Below are 24,943 nucleotides of genomic sequence, written 5' to 3'. Positions count from 1 at the left end.
GGAGTGTAAGATTTTAAATTTATAATAATCTCCTTACTTCCTCTGTTAGCAAAAGTAAGAAAAAGTTGAAATTTCTAACAAATTCTTATGCTGTTTTTAGTAAACAGTTTAAAACAAACAGTAATAAAGTATTATGTTAAAGGTCAAAATCGCTATGTAAAACAACTTTCCTTAATTACTTTTTCTGCCTAATTAAATTTAAATCAATAATTAATATTCGTTTTTCTAAAATAAAAAATGAGCGTCTATTTCGACGTATTTCCTTAAAATTTCTTCATAAAATCCGTTAATTTTTCTTTAATATTAGATATTTNTTGAACCAGTTGATGTACTGGCGTAAAAGTTAAATTTACAGGCAAATTTATTACAGCATAGGTTCTGTGTAACTTGTTTAAAGTATTTGTTATCATTAAACCATTTTTTCCAACCAGAAAACCTGCTGGAATGTGTGTTTCATCTAATGTTTCATCATCAATCATTTCTATCAAATATTCCTCTGAACCTTTCGCCAAGTCTGTTATTATGGCAGCTCTGGCACCTGCTTTTTCTGCCATGATTGTTTTCCTTTTAAAGGAACAACTCCTACAATTTTCCTTTTAATTTCATACAAGTATTTTGAAAGAAATGAGATATTACCCCCTTTCAATTAAGACTACATTTCTTTCCACATCATCAATGTTTTCTAATTCATCACAAGCATCAATTGGTTTGGCAGGCACTAAAAGGGTGTTCTTCAATTGGAATGATTCATTCTACAAAAAGAGATACAATTAGGTCCAAATAGTATAAAAATTGGAAGACATACAAAAGTAGGCCCAAAATCTTTTGCAGGCCTTAGTCTATATGTATATTCCAATTCTAAGGGATCTATTATCTCAAAAAATATATCGCCCCCAACAATTTCAGCCATTGTCGCTCCATCTTGCAAGTGCAAGTCGTTTGCTGTAAAACAAAAATGTGCAGTACAGTATTACACTTTATCAAATCACTTTTAAGACCAAGTGATTTGTTAACACAGCTTAAAAGATTGCTAAGTGTATAATATATTCTCACTGATAAACTAAATTAGGATCGTAATAAAATTGAGAAAATCTCTTAACGAGAGTTAAGATAAATATTCTAGAAACTTACGTCCTGCTGATGAAAATTTAATAAAACTCAAGAAAACTAGCACGTTCATGGCCAAACGCTCAATATATTCATCTTTGTTTGAATACATAATTAAGAGGTATTATATACTTTAATTAATTACTTAATTACTAGATAAAGATTGGTGTAGCGATCTTTAAAAAAAACAATTACGATTTACGCAACTACGTCTACGCCACTGCCACTAAAACCATCCATTAAAAAACCGATTAATTGTAAATTAAAATATAAACAAGCCAGAAAATGGCTGTTAATAATACAGTGCAAAACAAGGTCGAAGGTTCTCTGTTTATCTGGTATTATGTACAGTACATTTTAAATGTATATAACTCGATTGTAATTATTTTGCTAAATACGAATGTCACAGTGTCCTGAGAACAAACGTTAGTTTCAAAAGCCTAGTTTGTCCGGCTAATAATTAATATAAAAATTTAAAGTCGGGTAGGTAAGTACTTATAAACATATTTAGTTTTTTATGTTTTATACGCAGGCACTTGAATATAAGTATTCCCTGAGTTAGCAGTTACTTTTAGAAATATTTTTTTAATTAATTGCCACTAATTTCTAGACATGCATTTGTCGAAATTGTAATTAAAAATTAAAATAAATGAAAGATGCAACAGCATTCATCTATAACATTACTGATATATTTTAAAATAGTACAAGTGTTTTGTCTGCAAATTATTTAATAATTACATAAGCATTGTGTACTTGCATTTATTTTGATAAATGTAACTACAACAAACACTACATGTACTACGTGGATGAAAACATTATCGACTTTCATCATGGAAAATTCTCAGATGTGTACAGTCATGCTCAAAAAAATTAACCAAATTTTTCAAAGTGCTTCTGTGTGCACATTTATATATACCTACACGTTTTCTAAGCTATTTTAATACAATATTATAATATATGCATCTTATTGAATGCAATTACAGTTATCTTGGAAAAATTTTCTGGTACCATATGTTATTCATTATTGCCTTTTTTCAGTATCATAATTGATATAACATTTTTTTTGTTAACTTCTCAAATAGAATTATAAATAAGTGCGTAATAGTAATATACCTAAATTTTTTAGAAAATGGCACCAAAAGTTGACAGAATTCTAGAAAATTTTGTTTTGGGAGAAGGTCCACATTGGGACATAACAACACAAAGTCTGTATTTGGTAGATATTTTCGAAAACAGTATTCACCGATATGATCCTGTTACAAATAGTCACCACAAAGCTGTTATAGGTATATTGTTAATAAAAGCAATTAACTATTATTATCTATATAATAACGTTTAGAATCAGTCAGGATTATTAATGAATAATTGAGAAAGGATTTTCAATAAAACAATTTTTTTTGGCAAACAGGTTCTTATCATTGGAGAGATGTATTTGCCCTTTGATAAACTTTTGTTTTCAGATGGCAACAGCGTTTCGCTTATCATACCCGTGGAGGGAAAACAGAATTATTATGTAATTAGTATAGGTAATGAACTTGTTCTTATTGTTTGGGATGGAACAAGCAATAAAGTAACAAAATTGGAAAAATTGGTCGGAGTTCCGGACAACCAAGTCCGTTTCAATGACGGCAAAGCTGACCCCACGGGTAGATTATGGGCGGGAACCATGGCCATAGAAACTCCGAACGGGGATATCCCGTCAAACAAAGGGTCATTCTATTCTTTTGAAAAAGCTCAACTTAAGAAACACATAGATGAAGTGCACATTTCTAACGGATTATCATGGAATCCCAGTTTAAAAAAAATGTACTACATAGATTCTGGTAGACGAACTGTCGATCAATTTGATTACGACCAACAAAATGGCACAATCAGTACGTTTATATTACGATTATCAATTTTGTTTAGCATTACTGAATATTTTTAAAATTAAAGGCAATCGCCAAACAATATTCACGTTTGGCAAGCATAACATTCCGGGTTTCCCAGATGGTCAAACCATTGACTCTGACGGCAATTTGTGGGTTGCTGTGTTCCTCGGTTCAAGGGTTATTAAAATTGACCCCAGAAAACCTGAAACCTTGCTAGAAACTATCGAGATTCCCGCTTTACAAGTAATAAATTTATAAAATGTTTATTAAAAAAAGCATTTAATTATTGTACTAAAATGTAGCATATTTTTAGGTAACGTCTGTAGCATTCGGTGGTCTAAATCTTGATGAACTTTATGTTACCACCGCTCGTGTTACACAACAGGGCAGAACTTTAGAACCTCCTGTACATGGAGGCTTATATCGAGTTACTAATACTGGATCAAAAGGGTTACCATCAAACAAAGTTAAACTTTCTATATAATCATCAACTAACGACACAACTTTTTAACTTTAGAAACAATAAAAACAATTTTCTTTTTAATACGCTTAATTGTTTCTTATAAATATCAGCATTAATCGTGTTAATTAATGCCCTATAGCGTAATTTCAATATGAAATTAAAATAATTTTAAACAGCTGGCTATTTCAAAACGACGGAATACGTAAAAGAACAACGTCCTGACAATCAAATGGTACAACATATAGTGTATTTTTATTGCATATTTGATTATCTCAAAGGAGACTACTGACAAATCTAATATGAAATGACCTGTAGGTGTGTAAGTACCACCTCTATACATTTTAAAATTGTGATTCCATAGAATGATGGGAACGTGATTAAAATGGTTTAAAATCTAAAAAACCTATTTTATGTACTATTTTTTTTCTAATCAAACACATATTGAAGTTACAAAAGTTACAATCTCTTACTGTTTTCATTATGAGAACAGTGAGGTTTTTGTAATTTATTGACTTCAATGGGATGTGTGGGATAGCCAAATTTACAGTAACATCCTACGCATTGCAAAGCAATTAGAATCGTCATTCCCTTTTCAAACGTCATCGCACTATATAAACTTATTATATATTTTTGAAAATTATTTAGTCTGCATGGAAATTAGATATTCTTTTGCAACAACTTACAATTAGTTGATAAAAAAAATGCATAAGTATGTAACAATTACTTTATTGCATTCAACATATGTAGATGCCTTGTTGACAAACTTTGAGCCTTTATATGACTAGATAGAGGGTAGTTGTATAAGAAATACTTTCTTTATCTTACAAAAATATTGCTTTAGTTAACAAGTTATTGCCAAAATACTGTTATAGGTTTTTTACCATCCTATCCAAGGTGGTTGAACCAGTTGATGTACTGGCGTAAAAGTTAAATTTACAGGCAAATTTATTACAGCATAGGTTCTGTGTAACTTGTTTAAAGTATTTGTTATCATTAAACCATTTTTTCCAACCAGAAAACCTGCTGGAATGTGTGTTTCATCTAATGTTTCATCATCAATCATTTCTATCAAATATTCCTCTGAACCTTTCGCCAAGTCTGTTATTATGGCAGCTCTGGCACCTGCTTTTTCTGCCATGATTGTTTTCCTTTTAAAGGAACAACTCCTACAATTTTCCTTTTAATTTCATACAAGTATTTTGAAAGAAATGAGATATTACCCCCTTTCAATTAAGACTACATTTCTTTCCACATCATCAATGTTTTCTAATTCATCACAAGCATCAATTGGTTTGGCAGGCACTAAAAGGGTGTTCTTCAATTGGAATGATTCATTCTACAAAAAGAGATACAATTAGGTCCAAATAGTATAAAAATTGGAAGACATACAAAAGTAGGCCCAAAATCTTTTGCAGGCCTTAGTCTATATGTATATTCCAATTCTAAGGGATCTATTATCTCAAAAAATATATCGCCCCCAACAATTTCAGCCATTGTCGCTCCATCTTGCAAGTGCAAGTCGTTTGCTGTAAAACAAAAATGTGCAGTACAGTATTACACTTTATCAAATCACTTTTAAGACCAAGTGATTTGTTAACACAGCTTAAAAGATTGCTAAGTGTATAATATATTCTCACTGATAAACTAAATTAGGATCGTAATAAAATTGAGAAAATCTCTTAACGAGAGTTAAGATAAATATTCTAGAAACTTACGTCCTGCTGATGAAAATTTAATAAAACTCAAGAAAACTAGCACGTTCATGGCCAAACGCTCAATATATTCATCTTTGTTTGAATACATAATTAAGGGGTATTATAAATTGTAAATTATACATACATAATTAAATTAAACAAAGGACTACAATCGCCTCATAGATAAAACCGCCTCTTCACATTTAGTTTGTTCAAATAGTCACAAGCATGTCAATTGATAGGTATGTCAATATGTCATATGCTCATATATTATTGATAATTTATTAAATACCAGCACGTAATACTATCAGATGATAATCGTGATAATAGATCATATTGATGTTGTGTCTATATAAAGATATAATCCACGTCCTTTTTCCTTAATTAAGTTACAGCTGATTACATTCATAATAAACATTTTGATGTGCAATTAGCTGCAGTGCTCAACAGGAATGATATCCAACGTTGCTTATGTAGTATAATTTTTGAATTTCAAAATATTTAATATCAAAGACAGAATCATTACTATATCTTAATAATGAGACCTTTAACTTAATAAAATTAAGTAATCCTGCAATAATAAAATCAATAAAATATAACAAACTTTTTATACAATGTTTAAAACACCCCTATTTTCTCATATAAGTTTTTCATAATTGCACCATTTCTGAGAAAAATGAAAATTCTGCCACAATTATAAGGAAATAATGATGTGTTTTATCGAAGAACTTTGTTTGAGCTAGTCATCGGATAAGTTAAAATAAATAAAAAGTATTTTTTAATGGTGAATGTACATTTATATTTATTTCTAACCAGTTCAAATATTTCAAACACTTTTGATATATCTGACAACGCTGTACGTTAGATTTCACAACAAACTTCTTTTTGTTCTTATCTATTGTTATTGTTGATTTAAACTTAACCTACAATTTATATGAAAAAAGACTGATATTTAAAAGTTTTAAATGTGATTAATGTGTTTTTATTTTAATTAGTTAATATGAAACAAGATGCCAAAGTGTTCCTTATATTGATATTTATTCGGTTGTTATCTGTGTATATTGTTAAAACATGGTTTGTACCTGATGAGTATTGGCAATCTTTAGAAGTTGCTCATAGATTGGTTTTTAATTACGGTTATTTAACTTGGGAATGGACTCTAGGCATAAGGAGCTACGTCTATCCTTTACTAATTGCTATACTTTATAAAATCCTTCAAGTTTTGAGTGTGGACTTCCCTACTGCCATTGTAGGTATCATTTTATAAACAACATTAGTCTCTTTTTGATACAGTAAATTTAGGTAATGGGCCCACGAATATTGCAAGCTGTATTAAGTGCATATTCAGATCTTTGTTTATATAGATGGACTAATAGAAAAAATTGGGCTTTATTTTTGATTGTATTTTCTTGGTTCTGGTTTTATTGTGCTTCCAGAACCTTAATTAATACATTTGAAACATGTTTAACTACAATTGCACTGACATTATTTCCTTGGGATGAGAAAAACCGTGGTAATTACCATGGAGAAATAACGAAACCCAATTGTTCAGTCCCAGGTGTGTATTTTAATGGGGGTCTAGGCAAATAATCTCCCGCATATGTACAAGATAGCTATAAGGCCTTTTATCTCCCACATTTGTACAAGATAGATATAAGGAAATGTGATACTTTGTTTTTCTCTGATTCTAATTTTCAATGATAAATATTCCCAAAATTATTCAATAGCAAAAGGAAATGTTATTCGATTTTTTTAATTAAGAAAATTATGTGTTTAATTTTGACTGTTTAACTTCTTCTGAAAATTTAAGTGGGACGCCGTTTGAGCGTTTTGTGGATTATTAAGTTGTGTTAGGTAATAGTAAACTAGATAATGTTACACATTTTTAACTTCTCCATTTTAAATTTGAAGAGTAATTCTATCTTAGTCTGATATATAATCTAAAAATTACCTAAAATTCTTAATATTCCAATAGAAAAATATAAAAAATTGCCTTTAATAGCTATTTTTCTTTGTTTGCTTTTAAGGAAATTACAAATTTGTATTTCTTGTTGGAATACTTTGTGTTGTCAGACCTACTGCAGCTATCCAGTGGTTTCCATTGTGTGTTTATCACCTTTATTTATCAAAAGAAAGTGCTTTCTTCATTATTTGGAAGCAGTACATCCCAATTGGGTATGCATTTCTCCACAATTTGATATGAAATTTTAAGAAAACTTTTTTCAAGATCTTTGGTCCTACTTTTATCAATAGCAATTGATAGTGTTTTACATGGTTCTTTTATAATAACAAGCTTTGAATTTTTAAAATTTAATATCATAAAAGACATTGCAACTTTTTATGGAGTTCACCCTTGGTATTGGTACTTATCATCAGGACTTCCCACTTTATTGGGCATTCAAATTTTTCCTTTTATACTTGCAGTAGTTCATATACTAAGAAATAGATATATTTATCCTAAAGAACTTATACTTTTGGCTTGTATTGTCTTTACTGTAGGTGTTTACAGGTAATTGAAGAAATTGAAATTAACTTTTTTAATTACAATTCTCTTTATTTTAGTATTTTACCCCACAAAGAGTTTAGGTTTATATTACCACTTTTACCGATAATGCTTTATATAAACTCTAACTACTTATCACAATGGAGCCGTAAAAAAGATAAGTAGGTGTTTGTTTTCTAATTCATTTCACATACATATGATGACCTCTAATTTTAGAAAAGTTATTTGGTTGGTAGTAGGAACCATTTTCGTCAGCAATTTAATACCAGCTTTATATTTAAGCTGTGTCCATCAAAGTGGGACAATAGATGTGATGCTCCCTTTAAGAAATTTAGCTTTAAAAAATCCAAAAACTTCCAATTTTTTATTCCTAATGCCTTGCCATTCAACTCCTTTATATAGGTAACTCGGGAAAAAAATTTAACAAAGTGATTTTATTTTTTCTAATATTTCAGTCATTTACATGTAAATGTCTCAACAAGGTTCTTAACATGTGAACCGAATTTAAAGAAATCGGTTACTTATATTGATGAAACCGAAAATTTTTATAAAAACCCGAATAAATGGCTAAGGGATGAATACCCTCCAAAAGGACCTCTTCCATCACATATTGTAGCTTTCGATGTTTTAGTACCATTTATTAAAGATATTTTAAGCAGGTAATGTTTAAAAAATAAATAATTTACATATAGACTTTCTAACCATATTTTCAGATACAATTTAATTTATAAAATTTTCCATACTCATGTTCCTATAGAAGAAAAAATTGGGACCTACGTAATGATTTACGAACTTATAAATTTTTAGTAAAACTCCTTCTAATTTAGAATACATAAAAGAAACATATTTCTGTACAGTATTAAAATAAAAAGAAAATGTAACAAGTGCCATTTTAATTAATTATGTAATCCCATTTTAATTGTATTTTTTACACTTCAAATTGTAACGGCCAAACGCAACAAGTTTTATTACAAACACCGAAATAGGAAAAAGTGTGCCTATTCTTTGATTGGGGCCCATTGTTGCTTTAAATGATAAAAACATATACAGATTGAAATTAAAGTTTATCCGACTTTAGGCTTTGATGTTAGGAGAGTAAAGTAAAGTTGTTGTTTGGTAGACGTACCGCTTACATTTGGAAGAAGACCTTGATAATAAGTGCCAGGTAAAGGACGTTTATCCTGCCATCCCTGGCCGTCTAAGAGTATTTGTGGTATTTGACCTTTGTTGGTCCACCCACTTATTGGCTGTCCTTTATCGGACCAGCCATTTGATGGTTGTCCTTTATTAGACCACCCATTCGGCGGTTGTCCTTTATCGGACCATCCTGCGGATGGTAAGCTATTACCAGTCCATCCTGGCGCCAGTTGTCCATTTCCAGGTATTATTGGAAGCTGTCCATTATCTGGTAGTAACCCTTTTGGTTGTCCGTTAGCAGGCAATGGTATCGGAAGTTGTCCATTGCTTGGTAAAGCTATTGAAGGTTGTCCATTACCAGGTAATGGTATTGGGGATTCTCCATTACCAGACGAACCTAAAGGAGGTTGTCCATTACCATTTAAACCTAATGGGTATTGCCCATATCCAGGCGACCCTCCTGGGTACAGTCTATTACCGTAAAGGCCTGGAAAAGCATTTCCTTTGCTAGACCCTACGCCTGGATATCCTATACCGTATAACGGATGACCATAGGGCACTCTACCCGCAATACTCCAACCGTTATTATTAACACCTTGTGGATATAGAGGAAGATAATTGTTGTCAATCCTAGGCTGGCACGGAGTTCCGTGTATTAATCTGTCTATTGGGGCAAAAAAGACTCTAAAATTGACATCAGAATAATTGAGGTTTGATAGAAGGAAATTGGGCATACGATCCGTCATAATCCACACATAACGATTCCTATCTACTTTGACGTCACAAGGAAATATCATTTCTTCATCATCTCTATCAACAACGCCTAAATTTGTTGGATGATATAATAGCTTGTAGTTCCAACAACCTACCGCATTTCTATCGATTAAATTGAAAAATTGAATACCATTTTCATCCATAACCCTCGCTGTCGTATGCGAGTCGGGTCCTCTATCCTCCAAAGCTACGAAATCGTGATAGCTATCTTCTACTTTTATCTCGTCACGTAGAATCTTCGTTGACACAGCAAATTCTCGATTCGAAGCCAAAGGACTGAAATACAAGACTCTGAATCCATCTTCTTGAATAGGAGATAAAGACATTCCAAATATTCCTTCTTCTCCCCACTGGAAATTCAGTCCTCCAATATTGAAATCACCGGCCAAGGGATCAGGCATAAAATAGCTGTGTTCAAATCTCCATGATTTGTTCAAATCCCACGAATAAACAATTAATCCGTAACCTAATTCATCGCTCATATAAGCAAATGTATCGTCACAAGACTTTCTAACGTCTACTGCTATGTTGGCAATAAAGGTGTCTGCTTTTATGTCATCTTTTCGTAACTCATATCTTCGCAAACGAAGATTCGTATGTAAATCAAAGACATTTAGAGCATACGGACAAGGGTTAGTTGTTGAGGTATCAATTCCGAAGGTCCCCGTGTCCAAAACCCATAATCTGTCGCATTCGTCAGCTTTTATCCTATAAACTGTGGTCAGGCCTTCTTCGCAGTTACCAGCTTCATTATGTTGCCAGCTGGGATAAGGTATTAATAAGGGAGATAGAGGACCATCTTGATGCAGCGGGACATAGTTTAAAGTAGATGGAATTCCTGTTAAAAATAATGTATTTCTTACTTAATTAGCTCAGTTTTTACAGTTTTTGAAGTATCAATTATATTGCTGTACATGCTTTTTATATAGCTTACAAATAAGGTTGTTTATTGTTTCTAACGATAGGTGACATTTTTTACTCAAATGCTTAAACATGTTCTACTCTTTTAATATTGCTACGCAAAGTTAGATAAATATATTTTTTCATTTTACGACTCATTGAATACCGATACCTGTTTTAATTTAAAATGCACTGAAACATTATAATAATTGAGTTATCTCTACAATCAACCAATCAACATTTAATTAACGTTTAGCCCGACAATGAAATTGCAAAGAAAATTATTTAAGAGATTGTCTTGACATAGATTCAGATATTTTGAAAAATATGTGATAATTTTTATTTGTTCCAAAACTAGGACAACATCTGGGTTACCTACATTACATGCATATATTTTATAATATACAAATACTGTTCATAATTTCCACACTCTTTATGATATTCGGTACAGTAAATGAAAATCTGAACTGGTCTCAAGTATTGAAAGCAGTATTTATTAAACAAAATCTAACATTTCGCCAAAAAATTGTTTTTTTTTTCAAGAAGATTGTAATATCGACTGCAAACGTCCTTTTTATTGCGAGTATCCAGATTTTATAGCAATAAAAGGACGTTTAATAGTCACTATTTGGATGTATGGCAATTTCCTTTAAAAATCCCACAAACTTTTGGGCGAAACATCAGATTTCGTTTAATAAGCACTGTTTTTATCTCCTAAGACTAGTTCAAAAATACTGTTCCTTTTTTAAAGTTACAAACCCCTCAAGTACAATCAGCCCTTTATTTAATTGCGATTGGTTTATAGGTAAAAAAATTAAAAGCTTTAGGCAATGTCCTTTCATACGATCTGCATATATTTGAACCAGTTTCGAAGAGTACAATTAAACCAGTTATGGTTTCTTATCCGAATATTCATTTAAATATTCAAATTGCAAAGTTATGCAGTTCATAATGCAATTTATGTAGTTGCGCGTAAGTGATCTTATGCACGAGTAAGTGTATATCTATTGCACCTTTCATTGAAAGCGATAACGACATGCTCAGTTAGCAGTTGCAGAGAGGAAGTTTTTTTTTTTAATACGCGCTCAGATTTCGACATCAATAAGGAAAAGCCATTAGGGCAATTCAGAATTTTAATTGATAATTACACGTACTATAGCAACCGGTGTTTGATTACACGCGTACAAATAAATATATGGTACATACTCATACAGGTTTGCAATTGAAATGTAAAATTGGAGCGTTGTTTAATAGGAGAATTACGTAAATTGAAAACAGCTGTCGCACAAATCAGTGTCTAACAAGAAAATACTTGTTTATATCTGTACTTATTAAGTGCGCAAAAGTTACTAGATAGTTTGTTTTTATAACATTGCAAACTTTTTTTTGTCAGAAAATGGAGAAATGTTTGTCTATATTTTATGATCCACATAAAATTGTATTTGGCACATAAATCATTTGAAAAAAATGCATACGTACAAGTATTTTTATAGTACATCTCGTATAAATTATTATAATTTCACTTTCCAATACCACATAAGGGACGTATTAATCTTATTAAAAAATATTTCTAAAAATAATTCTCGATTCATTAAATCTACAAAAAGAACAAATTATGTTCAATATATTATTTTTAATGTTTCGGACTCTTTCAGTAATAAACAAAGTAAATAGTTTCCGTAACCGTATACGTACAACAGTAAATTACCGTAAATTATAATAATGTTTCATTTTTTTTACTCATATTTACTGGCTTTCTTCCATCTACCTATGAAACTTATTAATGGATGGTTGCGCACTTTTAAAATTTCACCTGCATGTTTTACTGGTATTTCTTTTATCAATTAACGACAGTTATTTGATTTAATCTAACTTTTAAAGTTACCAGGAGGAATTTAAATTATTCTTTTTAAGTCCAAGCATTTGCAACATAAAACTAATTAAGTACCATCTTGGAATGGAAATACAAGTTCAAAAGTACAATGGATCGTATACGGAAAACCTTGTATGTAGTAATTTTGATCTAGATACTACATATTTTAAAAAAGAAAATATTTGATACATTAGAGTACTTGAAGGAAATTCGACACGATTATATTAAAGATACGGAGCAGGTTTTATTGCGACAATCCTTGGAAAAAATATTTTGAAACAAGTAAATAAAAAGAGATAACTAAAAGAGACTCTTATCACTGCATACCATAAGTAACTTTTGGAAAAATAGTCACGTTTCGCATACTTTAGCTGTGGAAATAGTGCACTGATATTGAATTCTTTTTTGACAACTTCATTGTACTTTTACCATAAAAAGGTACCCTCTCGGTACCTACTATAGAATTTAATTGATAGTATTTTTAAATTCAATAAGTATTGGTCATTATTTTATTAAAAATAAATTAGAAAGGACTTCGACTACTAATTTATTAAACGAACTAATTGTATGTTACCAATTAAAGGTACATATATAACTAATGTTATCTAACAATTATGATCGCGTTGGAATTAGCTAAATAAAGTAATGTTCCATAATGTTTTAGTAAATAAATATTGAGATAAAGGGAACCCCTGACGACTTTGTAATTATATTAAAGTTACCTTGTCTCCATCGAGGTACTGTAACAAAAAGTTTATCATTCCATATTTCAATCCCCACAGGAAGATTATTTTCTGGGATAAATCTGTTGGTAAGAAGGGCCTTTACTTTATCCTGTACACTAGGGAACGCATAGTCCAATGCTTTCCATTCAAACAATTTTTGAAACACATTTGCACAATCGGACAACTGAGACACCAACAGAACAAGAGTAATCACCTTCATTTTTCAAAAACAGAAACCTAAATAAAAGAGAACATACTTTTATACACTTGTCTCCAAAGAAAATTGTATAGACATTTTTGCAGATACGAAAAAAAATATTATAAAAAAGTTACCTCGTAACAGTTAGGGATGATATATAAGTATGTCTGAATTTTCTTTAAAACACTCTCATCTCTAACGAACACTAAAAACAATAAATCACTACTGTTAAAATCCTTATTGGTGTTCTATCCTCCACTGCCTGAACTATTTAATCATACGGTTTCCCGGTTTACCATTTATATACGAGAGGTTTAATAACGCTCCGTCGCCTTTCAATTATTATGACAATTTTGTAAAATTCGTCCGATTATAAAATCATATAAACACCCAGATTACAATCTTGTCGTTTGTTTTCAATACAATAATTAATCTTAAGTTACAATTAGACGTACCTACTAGTAAAAGTTTATGTAAATTCTTTTAAACTATGTGGTACACTACACATACACATAATTAAAGGTTGAAAGTAGGAGTATAAGTTATTTTATTTTTTTTTTATTTCCACTAGATATCACTCAACTTAAACAGCAACGACATTTGATATAAAATATGTCCTTAAAACAAAAATGTAGCACACCCTGTAATGGAAGTAGGTCATTTTTCCCTAGAAGTCGGTTATTGCATAATATTTGTGGGTAGTAAGTACCTACAAGAAGTATTTTAATAAATTTCATAATTTTTTGAGCAGTATAAGCATATAATGTATATAATTAATAGAGAACTTTTGAAAATTAAGTTTACATAAGTTTTCATCACTATTGCACCATTTTTGACTTAAAAATTGCTCCTCATATATTTAGTATTAATTTCTACATTTCTTAAAGAAAAACAGTCATTACCAAAACGTAATTAAGAATCGATCAGCCAAAATACCTAACATGAAACATTACCATATTTTCGTAAAAAATATTTTTTCAAAGTATGACGATGTCAACAATATACATAATATATAACTTTACACTTTGTATAATCAGTAGGTAATTTACAAAATGCATTTAATTAACAGATACATGTATAGTAACGGTTTTTCATAAAGGCTCCGATAAATATATGTATAGTTTCCAAATAACTATTAGTTTAAAAACCCTAAATTGTTTCTTAGGACTTTTGTGTTTATCTATTTTATCTTTAGTTACCCCTAACTATACATACATTTAAAAAAGATACCTATTACCCATATCGGTTATTAATTGATAAATTAATAATTAATTGTGCACGAGATTAAACCCGCACTTGACCGATTTTAATTAAGCGTAGTTTTAAACATTTTCATTTTAATATGAAACAGACTTGACCCAATCTTGTTAATTAATATAAAAAGTATTTCGTTAAATTCAGCAGTTTCAATTTTCGTTCAAAAAAATCAAACTTTACATAAAATATGGTATTCACATTTGTATGTCTTAACTAACGAAATTAATGTTACATACAAAAAACCAAGAAATGTAAATTTCAGTGCAAGATATTTTGCATCGCTGAACTAAACAAAAAAAATATTTTGCGTGTCCGGAAATCTCTCACTGAATATAATTACCTATTAAAATATTTTTTTTACAGAAATGTCGAAAATGAAATTATTTCATATTTTAATTTTATACTAATGAATTAAAAACTTTATTTTAGAATTAATAAACGTAAAAATAACTTTATGATTTTTCCATATTTATATCACGTAATAATAATAAAGCAGTAAAAGCGGAATTCAAAAAAGCAAATAATAAAATAAATTGATAGTAATATGTAGGATAAATTAATTCAAATACAAAAATGTCAGTTTTAAATAAAGGGAGGGAAATTGTTAAACATAACGTGTGTATATGGTGTGTATAACCTCAATTCAGATTCCGCTCAATGTCTTATTAAACAGTCTTAAACGAAAGCGAAAGACAACAAATAATAATCTACCAAGCAAAGGCTAACAGCATGTTTACAGTTTACATGTTTATTAGAATTGTATCAGTTTAGGATTTGCTGGAAATGTGTACATTTATTTTAAAATTTAGTTTTCATGAAAAAAGAGCAAAACAGCATAATAGGACTGAATCAGTGTAGGAGGAAAAAAGGAAAGGTGTATAGATATTTACATCATTTGAGTCTACGTAGAAATATTTACCATGGTAGGATCACACAAGGAACAGAAAAATTAATCTTTAATGCGCTGATTCTATCATATTGTAGGATGAAGAAAAGGAAAAAATTAGAAAAACCATTTCAAGTATTTTACTGTCAACCCCTTTAACTTTAACAATTGGTCAACTGATCAAAGACTACAGAGATGCCATTGGCACTAATATTCCTTTTCAAAAGTTTGGCTACAAATCTGTTGAGCAGTTTCTACGTTCCATTTCGGCATTTGAGGTAGATTAACTAGTATTTGTAGCGTAATAATATAATAAAAAACAATTTAAAAATGTTGTAGATTTATGGACAAGGCAGTGGTGCACAAATTAAAGCAAAAGTGACTTCAAAAGCGGCACATATCGACAAACTCGTAGTTCGACAAAAGTATAATGTGCCAAAAACAAGGTGATGATTATTTACATTCTAATTTGAAAAAGCAATCTATTCTTGTTTTTCTTTTATAATTTTTATGATGAGTGAACATTGGTATTGGAAATTTTTTATAAAATCGGAAATCTCTTCTTACAGCATACTATTTTAACAATTTCTGCAAGCACAGGAAGATAATATGATAGGTTACCAGTGTTTATTAAGATTTCTATAGATAACATGGTAATTAATACATGTTCAGTAGACTTTAGTTTTACAATGATTTTATGAAATACCGTTGTATACCTGAAAATCCATGTCATTTTATCATCTGTTACTGGATAGTCAAAATAGTCAGACACTGTAAAATTTGATTTTTATATCCAAATATACAGAAAAGGACGTACCTTTTGAAAATTACCTGTAGTTATTTTTACATTAGTTTTGTTAATAATAAAACCAATTTAGAATACTTTTATTGATTAATGCATTTCTCTTAAGCATTTTTCCCATGATATATAAAAGATTTCCAAGTATCAAGTAAAATATTACTTCGAGATAGATGCTGAATTCATTTAATTATGTAAAAAGGAAGAAGATTTCAAGACCAGCAATTCGAAGGTATCAGGCCACACCTTTGCCTGTTGAGCAACCCAACTTTTCTTCAAATTCTTCATCTCGGACTTCTCAGCATCAAAATGTTCTTTCCCCATCAGTGCAAGAAAAAGAAGATTTACCATCTACCTTTTCAGAACAACAGTATCAATCAGTGACACAATCTGAAACTATAAATCAACAAAATTTATACAAAAAACAAAATCATCAAAACGTATCTCCACCACATAGAGAAAATGCTTTTTCATTTCCATGCTCATCACGTGCTAATCCTATTCAGGGTATTAATCTACCTCCTTACTTGGAAACTTCTCAATCAAAATCAAAATTTAGAACAAACAAACCTAAATTCGTCCCGCCACAAATAGAAAAGAGATGCAATAGTAATTTACTTAATAAATCTAATACCGAAATTGAAAACCAGTGGCAAAGTACAGCATCTAAAAATTCCGAAGTCACGGAATTATCGAGTACTTCAGGTAACGTTTGTTTAGAAAATTATTTTTCTTCCCTTTCGGATGATATCAAAACGACAGCGAAAGGAGCTGCAGCAAATTTATCATCAAAATCTATCTCTCTCGATGATGTTTTCGTTAGTGACAGTGAAGACGAGGATTATATAAATTACAAAGTACCTGCTGAAGTGCAGCAAAATTTATGTATTCTTATAAAGAATTATCAAGATGGTTTATGGTGCAATGAACTTCCTAATGCTTACAAGTATGTTTCAAATTCCTTAATATTGAACTAATTGAATGAACAAGTGTTCTTTATTGTTCTAGGAGAAGGTTCAGAAAAACATTAGATTATATGGATTATGGTTACAAGACTTTGATGGCTCTTTGTATGGATTTGGATAGGATATTTCATTGTATAAGACCTGACAGGGGAGACATAAAGCTATATGACAAAAGCAAACCATTACCCTTAAACGCTGCAAATAGTTTACATTTTACAGATCTGTTGAAAAATACAGAAATGGTGGATTATCCAAAAGATAATGCGTTGCCAGATGTATCAGTAAGTTGTATTGTCTTTTTACTAAAAGGGTTAAAATTGATAAATAATTAATTCTCTTCATATAATCCTTTCTCATCCAATTATTTAATTGTAGGATGTTATAATGTACAGAAAACAAAGCGAACTGCCCCCTGACGTGGTACATTTATTTGAAGAATTACCACGACAGTGGATTTCCGAAGACATAAAACTAATGAGTTTTATTGATATAGATGTGGGCGAAATCTATGATCCTTCAAAATTTTGGATTATACTTAGGGGGCCAGAAACTTCCCAAAAACTCGATGCCATGATGGATGAAATGCAGTAAGTTATAGAAGAAAACAAAACGTCAGTCCCTGATATTAATGGTTATATTTTATTCCAGAGAATTTTACACTGCCCACAGAGAGTTGCAGATACCAGAAAAAAAACTTGAGTTAGGACTTTACTGCGCAGCTTTGATTTTAGGCGAATATCACCGGGGAATTATCACACACCTTATGCCCCATGTAGAAGGTCAAGTTAAGGTATGAACTGTAAAATAAAATGCAACAAAACCTTTGATTTTTTGTCCGTAGGTATTTTTCGTAGATTATGGAACAGTGTCGCCTATTTTTACTAAAGATATTTGCTACTTGCATCGTAAATTTTTCGTCCTTCCTCAGCAAGCAATTAGAGCTCGATTGGCCAATATATACCCTCCCACTGAAAAGATGCAATGGTCAAGACAATCTGCCTCTGCTTTCCTTGAAATGGTCTTCCAAAAGTCAATGGTGGCTCAAATATACAAAATTGATGAAAAGGTATTTCAGAAAAACTAATATTAAAAGTCATTTTACGTTATTTATTTCTTTGTTCAGCGAAAAGCACTGGAACTGTTCATAGCAGACACTACGGGGGATGAAGACTATTACGTAAATGATAGACTGACAGAATTGGGGCACGCGATATTTACTTATCAGGTAAACGAATCTAATTCCAAGTTAGTCGCATCTTCTTCACGTAGTAGTACCGTTTCGGAATTTAGTTGTGATACAAATGATTTCGAAAATAGCACCTTCAGGGGTCGTTTTAGGAATCTCTTAAGAAAGATAAATTCACCAGAACTAAATAAGGAAAGTGGCAACGAAACTGTTAAAGAAAACAACGAAAATTGTAATAATTTTTCTGCAAATAATAAAATCAAATTGAATGGTTTTAGAGGTCGTTTAAAGATGATCTCGCAAGATAAAGAACCACCCACTGCTACTACTTCTTATTGCCATGAAAGTATTAACAATGAACAGCATGATTCAGCTGGAAAAGAAGGAGATTTAATTACAACTGAAAGTATTAAAGAAAAACGACAAAATAGTTTACTAATTAAATTCCTATTAAAAGATAAGGTACAAAGAAGTTCTGAAGAATCAGTAGCAGACAGAGAAATAACAATAGATTACAAAACGTCGTATGAAATTAACGACGCTAAAGAAACTGTCGATAACGTTAAACATATACACAAGAATGATGTTAAAAATGGGTCAAAAAGTATAAGAGCTATATTAAAGAGAATGTCGATTAAGAATGAATGTGAGAAATTGTGAAGGTTGTGATTAAATTAAAAAGAAGATTTCTCTATTTGAAATCTAAGAATCTGTTTTTGTATTATATAAAAATTGTTTTTGGGAAACACTGTTTATTTTTTATACATTACGTTTTCGTTTGTTTTCGTCATTTGAAGCAGGTCGTTTATTATTTCTGTTACCTAATGACACAGAGTCAGTCGTTATTGTTTGAGAAAAAATATGTAAATATATCAGTCGAATAAATCACTTTATTTAATTTAAAAAATTGTTTTCATTTATTGCTTCCATCCCACTTATTAGTTATTTATTAGTTGCATATTTTTTCTCGAACTCGAACCAACTTCTGTTAAATCCATCAACTAAAAGATCAGTTTATACGTCAATAATTATATATACAGTAAATAGTTTACCCAATTTATACTTCAGAAATAAAAATCATATATTTGACCTTTAGGAACAAATACCTGTCGAACTTCCGCCTAATGAGGAGCCAAATGTTCGCTTTATTCACCTATTTCCTTCTTTTGATGAACTAGAACAAGGTTTAGTACCTACAGCAACCCAAATGGAACGGATGTTAGAAACAGGTGTCGAACTACATCATATTTATCCATGGTACTACAAAAAATCTATTGATCTAGAAGATTTTGCTGAATGGCCTAAAACCATCCCAGAAAAACGTGAAAGTACAACAAACATTTCCCGTTACATGAAATTGGCTACTGAAGGAGGCGAGGAAGAAGATTTGATGAATTTTGCAGCTAATCAACAATTTTTGAACAATCATCCGGAGCCTTTGATTGATTTGATGTCTAGTTACGATTGTGGGACAAATTCTTATGAAAATATCGTGAATGCAACATCTTCGTATAATTTTCCTGTGTTAACTCCAGAAGTTTTGTCAACCAAAGTAGAAAACAATTACAACACAAACTCCTCCTTTAGCAAAATGAACACTGAAGTGTCGGAATCGTCAAATTTCGACTTCAAAAGTGATAATAGAAAACTACCTCATTTTGACAGTAATTTAGATGAAATTAAAAAACAAACGGAAGCGGATAGTTTTTCAAATAAATTTGAAAACAGCTTTGCATTCGGAGCTTTTGCATACAATACAAATTTAACTACTTCTATTGAAAGTCATTTAGATGCTGTTAAAAACGAAACCAAAGCAGATAATCTTTCTTTTACCAATTCATTAGATGTACACAAGGACAACTTTTTAACTGGAGAGCCTTTATATAAATTAACTACTTCTTATAGTAATTTACAGAAAAATGACAAGAAAGAAAACGCTGGATTGACTGATTTGTCTTCAACTTTTAATTCCAGTGAAAAAAATAAAAGCCCAGAATCATGTAACGATAGTTTGAAAATTAAACTGGTATCACCAAAATTAGACAAATCGAAAAAGAAAAAGAAATCTGGAAAGAAAACTGAAAATAATGTTTGTCAAACGAACACTACTGAAAATACATGCAGTGAATCAAGTATTACCCTCCCCAAAATAATCCGACCACCTCCAGGATTCGAAGGAAATCTTAATGTTACCAGTAACAACACGCAAAATGTAATTCCCAGTGTACAGCAGAATTTCATTAACGTTTATTTAGGAAACTTACAACCAGCATTGTCTGCAACTGTGCCTACCTTTTACCCCTGTAACTTTGGTCCAATGGGTGTCGCTCCTAATCTTTTACAGCAACAAGTATTGCTGCAGGGGATGTTACAGAATCAAATGATCATTGAAAATTTTCAGCGTCAGCAACAGATGATTATGCAGCAAGAGCAAAATAAAAACATTGTAGCTGACCAGATGGCACTTCTGCAGCAAATGGCATCACAATTAAATTTGAGTAGTGATAAAGACAATTGTAAAGTGATAACAACACACAAAAAAATGGTAATGAAAATTGGTAAGTTAAACTCTTTACCATAAATATATTACTATGTAAGTATTCGATGTTATCTTCAAACCGTTTATTTATTTTCTGCTGTTATTCCAAATTTTTTCAAATTACATATTGGAAACATTGTGAAATACATATTTGCATATCCGTGATACACATCACAAATCTAATTAAATTTTGACTTTCATTGGAAAATCAAAATTTACATATTATATTTACAGTAATTTTAAAACCCCTATAATTTTAGACTTTTATAAGAAAACCCTCCATCTAATAAGGTACACAAATGAAATTTACTGTAGTGTTCAAGAAGTGCAAAAAGTATTTTTTGGTGATAAGTGGCCTATTATAAAGCTTAAACGTCACATTGCTGTCACGAACCCCTCAATACGAATCGATAACTTTCATAAAAATGAATGTATCGAACTGACGCAGGAACTGTTACAGTAAGTTATGATAGTGACTTTTTGCCATTTCACTTGACCGTAATTCATTTTGTAGAGCCAATGTTGTAACTGAAGAGGAGATGTCTGCTTCAATGTGTTTATTACACTTGGTTACTTTTAAGGACTTACCAAACCTTATAAATACAGTGAGCCATTCAAAGTTGGAGTTTCCGAATTTCGATAAGTATTTAATGAAATATGATTATAACAGCGAAGCTTGGTTATGATCTTTTCTCATTCGAGTTTGTTTTTAAATGGTGATATTATTTTTTAGTTTTTAGAATTTGTGTTTTATTCAAATTTTTATTACTTAAAGTGGAAAATTAATTTTTAGATATAAGTAACGCTAATTTAATTACTACGTGTTAAAATGAAATTTGTTTATGATAAACTTGTATACGAATTTAAAAACTTACAAGGAGTTTATTTGTTAAATAATCATTTTTTTAATGGTTAAAGTCAATGCAGTTTTATGGAATTGCTTTTATATAAAAGTTTCTTTCCTTCTTGGCATAGATCCGATTTGTATGATATACAAAATAAACGGACAAAATAATTCTAAAACGTCAATAATTTAATTTTTAAAAGACCTAATCACTATCGCAGAGTTATCAATTCGAAGACTGGTTGGACATGTACTTTTAAGCCTTCCTATGTTGGCCCAATCTTCGCATTCCTCTAAAACTAAAAAAATCCTACATCTCTAATTATTTGCGGATAGCAATCTAATCTAGGTCTTCCTTTATTTCTTTTTACTCCTATTTTTACTTTTAATGTATATGCCTCTAACTACCCCTTCATGTCAGAAGGTATTCTTATATTTTTTTTGTTTATATTATCTGTCCTTCCCCTTTTATTGACATCGCTGTTTTCTACTTCATCATAAATCAAATAGGAAATCTCATTTTACCACCAATTTTTCTATTTATTTATAAAATTAATACAACCGTTTATTACAAGTTAAAATTAATTATAAAAATAAATATCTTTTTTTATTCGTAAAGAAAAAGTTAATTCGTTATGGACGTTCCAGTGTAATTTTTGTTTTGGGGGTCTGAAACTGATAGGGTAAATCCCCAATCTTGTCTAGCTGAGGATTAAGACAAGAATTAAATTTCCCTCGTTTTTTTTGTGTTCGACCTTGAGCATTTACTTCCTAACCTCAATTACTTTTGTCTTCGATTGAGGTTATATTGTTTTGTTATGTTCCAACAAAGACAAGAACAGTCAATAAAACCGTGAAAGAATTTTTTTAACATTTTATGTTTTAAACAAAATGGCAAATGATCGTGAAATTTTAAGAGAAATATGGGAAGGCAAACTTCCTGTATGCTTTACATTAAATCCAGATGAAGTTTACGAACTTCAAGAACCTGATCGTTTTTATTTAATGGTTCCTAGAATAAGTTATTTTCCTCTAGTAGTAGATAAGGTGGGTAATATTTTGAAAACGTAACATTTCTTTTACCGAACATCTTTTATATGTTAAATTGAACCATTCAAATTTAGGTAAGAAAACATTTTATGAGATACATTGCAAATGATAAACAAGATCAAGAGATGTGGTTGGAATACAATGGTCAAGCATTGAAATGGCACTATCCCATAGGAGTTCTTTTTGATTTACTGGTAGAATCAGATTCTGATTTACCATGGAACATTATAGTGCATTTTGATAAATTCCCAGATACAATATTTAGATTTAATAACAAGTATGTTTTTTAATGTTTCCTTTCACAAAAAGGGAAATTATAGTAATTATCTCTTTTAGGGAGTTAGTAGAGTCCTACTTTATGTCATGCCTTAAAGAAGCAGATGTGCTGAAACATAGAGGTCAAGTCGTTAGTAGTATGCAAAAGAAAGATCACAATCAGTTATGGCAAGGATTTCACAATGGTAAGTTTACAGTAGGTAACCAGATAAGCATGCGCTTCCTGCCTTTTGGTATAATAGATTTTTGCCTCAACAGTTTTTAATATAATTGAAAAGATATTTTTTTCAGAAATAAAATGAGCTGATATATGTAATAGAAATGTGAGCTTTTATATGATAACTTGTTTAACAAAACTTAAAAAAGTGATGGTAAAACATTAAAAATAAGTCACAGTAAAAATTAGAAGGTAGTTGCTGCTAATAGGTTTTTAATATGTTTTTATTCAAAATTGTAATATTATTTTTCTTATCAATGTGACTGAAAGACGAAAATCAGTTAAAATCAAAAGGCATGCTATTCATAATTACTCAGACACTACCTTTAATTTTTAATTTTAATTTTCAGTATTTTAATTTCCAGATAAGTTTGATCAATTCTGGGCAGTAAATAGGAAATTAATGGAAAAATCTGCTGATCAAGACTATTTTAAACACATTCCATTTAGATGTTACTTTGAAGACAACTATAAACAAAAGCTTGTAAAGCCAATCACAGAAGACGGAAAAAAGAAGACTTTAAGTGATCTACTACAAGAAGTTTATCCTGATAGACAAAATGGTAATTATATTTAGAAAAAAATTATTTAAATTCCAGTTATTAATCAATTTTTAACTTAGTCATAGTACGCACACATGGGGTGGAACCACCACTTGAAACGCCACTTCAGTGGATGTCAGAACACCTTAGCTATCCAGACAATTTTTTGCATCTTTGCATTCAATCATAAAATAGTAAATGGGTCTTTATACGATGTTGAGTTTTGATGCTATACATTTTTAACAAATCAAAAAAAATGTAATTATATTTAGATGATTGTATATTTATTGGAATGCTGAAAATTTACTTGCTAAAAGTTATGAGGAGGCTTTTATGATTTTTTTAAAAGGCTTGGGAAAAGACCAATAGGAAAAAGATATGACTGAAAATGAAGCGAAAATAAAACAGCGCAATATTAAATTAATATTGCATATTTATATTCAGCTTTTATAAAAACGAATTTAAAAATGGCAGGGTAGAGATGCAAAATACAGTCCAAACTAAACAAAAATATCTGATTAATTTTATTACTGCAATAGAATTGTATATTTATACATATAATGAATATACATTTATCCATAAAGTAAGTCTCAAAATATAGTTAATGAAATTAATAAATTTGATTAAATTTCCTTTTTATATTCTACAAATTCTGTAGGCAAATATTTTGTAGTCTGGTTAATTTTGTAATTCGAGTTTTTTTTCAATATTTAGTATTGTTTCAATTGCCATCCAAAAACCCAATATCGTATAACTCAAATATTTCTATTTTGTTTTCAGCGTCTATCGTAATAAGTACTATAATTAATTTTGTTAGTCTTTTTTTATTCAACAATACAATTATAAACGATCTCAGTATTACGTTCAAATAAATTTGAAGTAATTATTTTGTCTTAACAACCAAACCAATTCCTTTATTTTCATCACTAATAGGTAGTGTATTCATTATCACATGAAAAATGTTTTGATGAGATTTAAAGGGAAATCAAATACAATTTTAGTCTTACAATATCATTAATTAAAATAAATGATGGTTCGATTCGGTTTTTATTTTATTCTTAAAAAAAATAATGGCACTGCTTTATTTTCCGATATTTACAACTCTCTTATTCTGGGTCCTTTTTGTAATTAATCTT

At 30.3% G+C, this 24,943-nt stretch overlaps 6 protein-coding genes across 11 annotated transcripts; 4 read left to right on the top strand and 2 right to left on the bottom strand.

Annotated features, from left to right (window-relative positions):
- The first annotated feature begins 1,408 nt into the window (after window positions 1-1,408).
- On the top strand, window positions 1,409-3,524 carry LOC108742668 (regucalcin). Of its 2 annotated transcripts, none has more exons than XM_018477956.2 (5): window positions 1,409-1,590; window positions 2,234-2,393; window positions 2,568-2,981; window positions 3,043-3,221; window positions 3,292-3,524. In XM_018477956.2, exons 2-5 carry the CDS (start codon window positions 2,237-2,239, stop codon window positions 3,460-3,462), a joined length of 921 nt encoding a protein of 306 aa, XP_018333458.1. In that variant the 5' UTR covers window positions 1,409-1,590; window positions 2,234-2,236; the 3' UTR covers window positions 3,463-3,524. The 2 variants fall into 2 exon arrangements, with proteins under 2 accessions (XP_018333458.1, XP_018333457.1); XM_018477955.2 differs by having other exon boundaries at window positions 1,410-1,594.
- A 627-nt stretch (window positions 3,525-4,151) lies between these two features.
- LOC108742669 (PRADC1-like protein) lies at window positions 4,152-5,370 on the bottom strand. Of its 2 annotated transcripts, none has more exons than XM_018477959.1 (4): window positions 5,281-5,370; window positions 4,831-4,967; window positions 4,662-4,777; window positions 4,152-4,607 (listed from the first exon to the last, which is right to left on the bottom strand). In XM_018477959.1, exons 2-4 carry the CDS (start codon window positions 4,933-4,935, stop codon window positions 4,319-4,321), a joined length of 510 nt encoding a protein of 169 aa, XP_018333461.1. In that variant the 5' UTR covers window positions 4,936-4,967; window positions 5,281-5,370; the 3' UTR covers window positions 4,152-4,318. The 2 variants fall into 2 exon arrangements, with proteins under 2 accessions (XP_018333461.1, XP_018333459.1); XM_018477957.2 differs by having other exon boundaries at window positions 5,157-5,331.
- Window positions 5,302-8,466, top strand: LOC108742667 (GPI mannosyltransferase 3). 3 transcript variants are annotated; one of them, XM_018477953.2, is made up of 9 exons: window positions 5,302-5,377; window positions 6,131-6,384; window positions 6,438-6,693; window positions 7,163-7,310; window positions 7,363-7,644; window positions 7,698-7,799; window positions 7,855-8,040; window positions 8,094-8,297; window positions 8,352-8,466. In XM_018477953.2, the coding sequence occupies exons 2-9, from the start codon at window positions 6,136-6,138 to the stop codon at window positions 8,443-8,445; spliced, it is 1,521 nt and encodes a 506-aa protein (XP_018333455.1). In that variant the 5' UTR covers window positions 5,302-5,377; window positions 6,131-6,135; the 3' UTR covers window positions 8,446-8,466. The 3 variants fall into 3 exon arrangements, with proteins under 3 accessions (XP_018333455.1, XP_018333454.1, XP_018333456.1); XM_018477952.2 differs by lacking the exon at window positions 5,302-5,377 and having other exon boundaries at window positions 6,048-6,384; XM_018477954.2 differs by lacking the exons at window positions 5,302-5,377; window positions 7,855-8,040 and having other exon boundaries at window positions 6,048-6,384.
- A 190-nt stretch (window positions 8,467-8,656) lies between these two features.
- On the bottom strand, window positions 8,657-13,959 carry LOC108742666 (protein yellow-like). Its single transcript, XM_018477951.2, has 3 exons — window positions 13,381-13,959; window positions 13,045-13,284; window positions 8,657-10,387 (listed from the first exon to the last, which is right to left on the bottom strand). The coding sequence occupies exons 2-3, from the start codon at window positions 13,265-13,267 to the stop codon at window positions 8,703-8,705; spliced, it is 1,908 nt and encodes a 635-aa protein (XP_018333453.1). The 5' UTR covers window positions 13,268-13,284; window positions 13,381-13,959; the 3' UTR covers window positions 8,657-8,702.
- Window positions 13,960-15,106: 1,147 nt separating this feature from the next.
- Window positions 15,107-21,901, top strand: LOC108742670 (tudor domain-containing protein 5-like). Of its 2 annotated transcripts, none has more exons than XM_018477960.2 (12): window positions 15,107-15,426; window positions 15,488-15,667; window positions 15,729-15,835; window positions 16,391-17,134; window positions 17,197-17,434; window positions 17,529-17,740; window positions 17,802-17,943; window positions 17,995-18,219; window positions 18,277-18,378; window positions 19,436-20,897; window positions 21,139-21,337; window positions 21,393-21,901. In XM_018477960.2, exons 1-12 carry the CDS (start codon window positions 15,424-15,426, stop codon window positions 21,562-21,564), a joined length of 3,786 nt encoding a protein of 1,261 aa, XP_018333462.1. In that variant the 5' UTR covers window positions 15,107-15,423; the 3' UTR covers window positions 21,565-21,901. The 2 variants fall into 2 exon arrangements, with proteins under 2 accessions (XP_018333462.1, XP_018333463.1); XM_018477961.2 differs by having other exon boundaries at window positions 15,109-15,426; window positions 20,741-20,897.
- Window positions 21,902-22,389: 488 nt separating this feature from the next.
- Window positions 22,390-24,682, top strand: LOC108742652 (autophagy protein 5). Its single transcript, XM_018477924.2, has 5 exons — window positions 22,390-22,769; window positions 22,847-23,049; window positions 23,109-23,233; window positions 23,631-23,828; window positions 23,888-24,682. The coding sequence occupies exons 1-5, from the start codon at window positions 22,614-22,616 to the stop codon at window positions 23,995-23,997; spliced, it is 792 nt and encodes a 263-aa protein (XP_018333426.1). The 5' UTR covers window positions 22,390-22,613; the 3' UTR covers window positions 23,998-24,682.
- The last annotated feature ends 261 nt before the right edge of the window (window positions 24,683-24,943 follow it).

This window comes from Agrilus planipennis, unplaced genomic scaffold (genome assembly GCF_000699045.2).
Source record: "Agrilus planipennis isolate EAB-ADULT unplaced genomic scaffold, Apla_2.0 scaffold173, whole genome shotgun sequence".
Taxonomy (NCBI): domain Eukaryota; kingdom Metazoa; phylum Arthropoda; class Insecta; order Coleoptera; family Buprestidae; genus Agrilus; species Agrilus planipennis.
The sequence above is the reverse complement of the archived record's forward strand: the minus strand, read 5'-3'. Positions and strand labels throughout refer to the sequence as shown.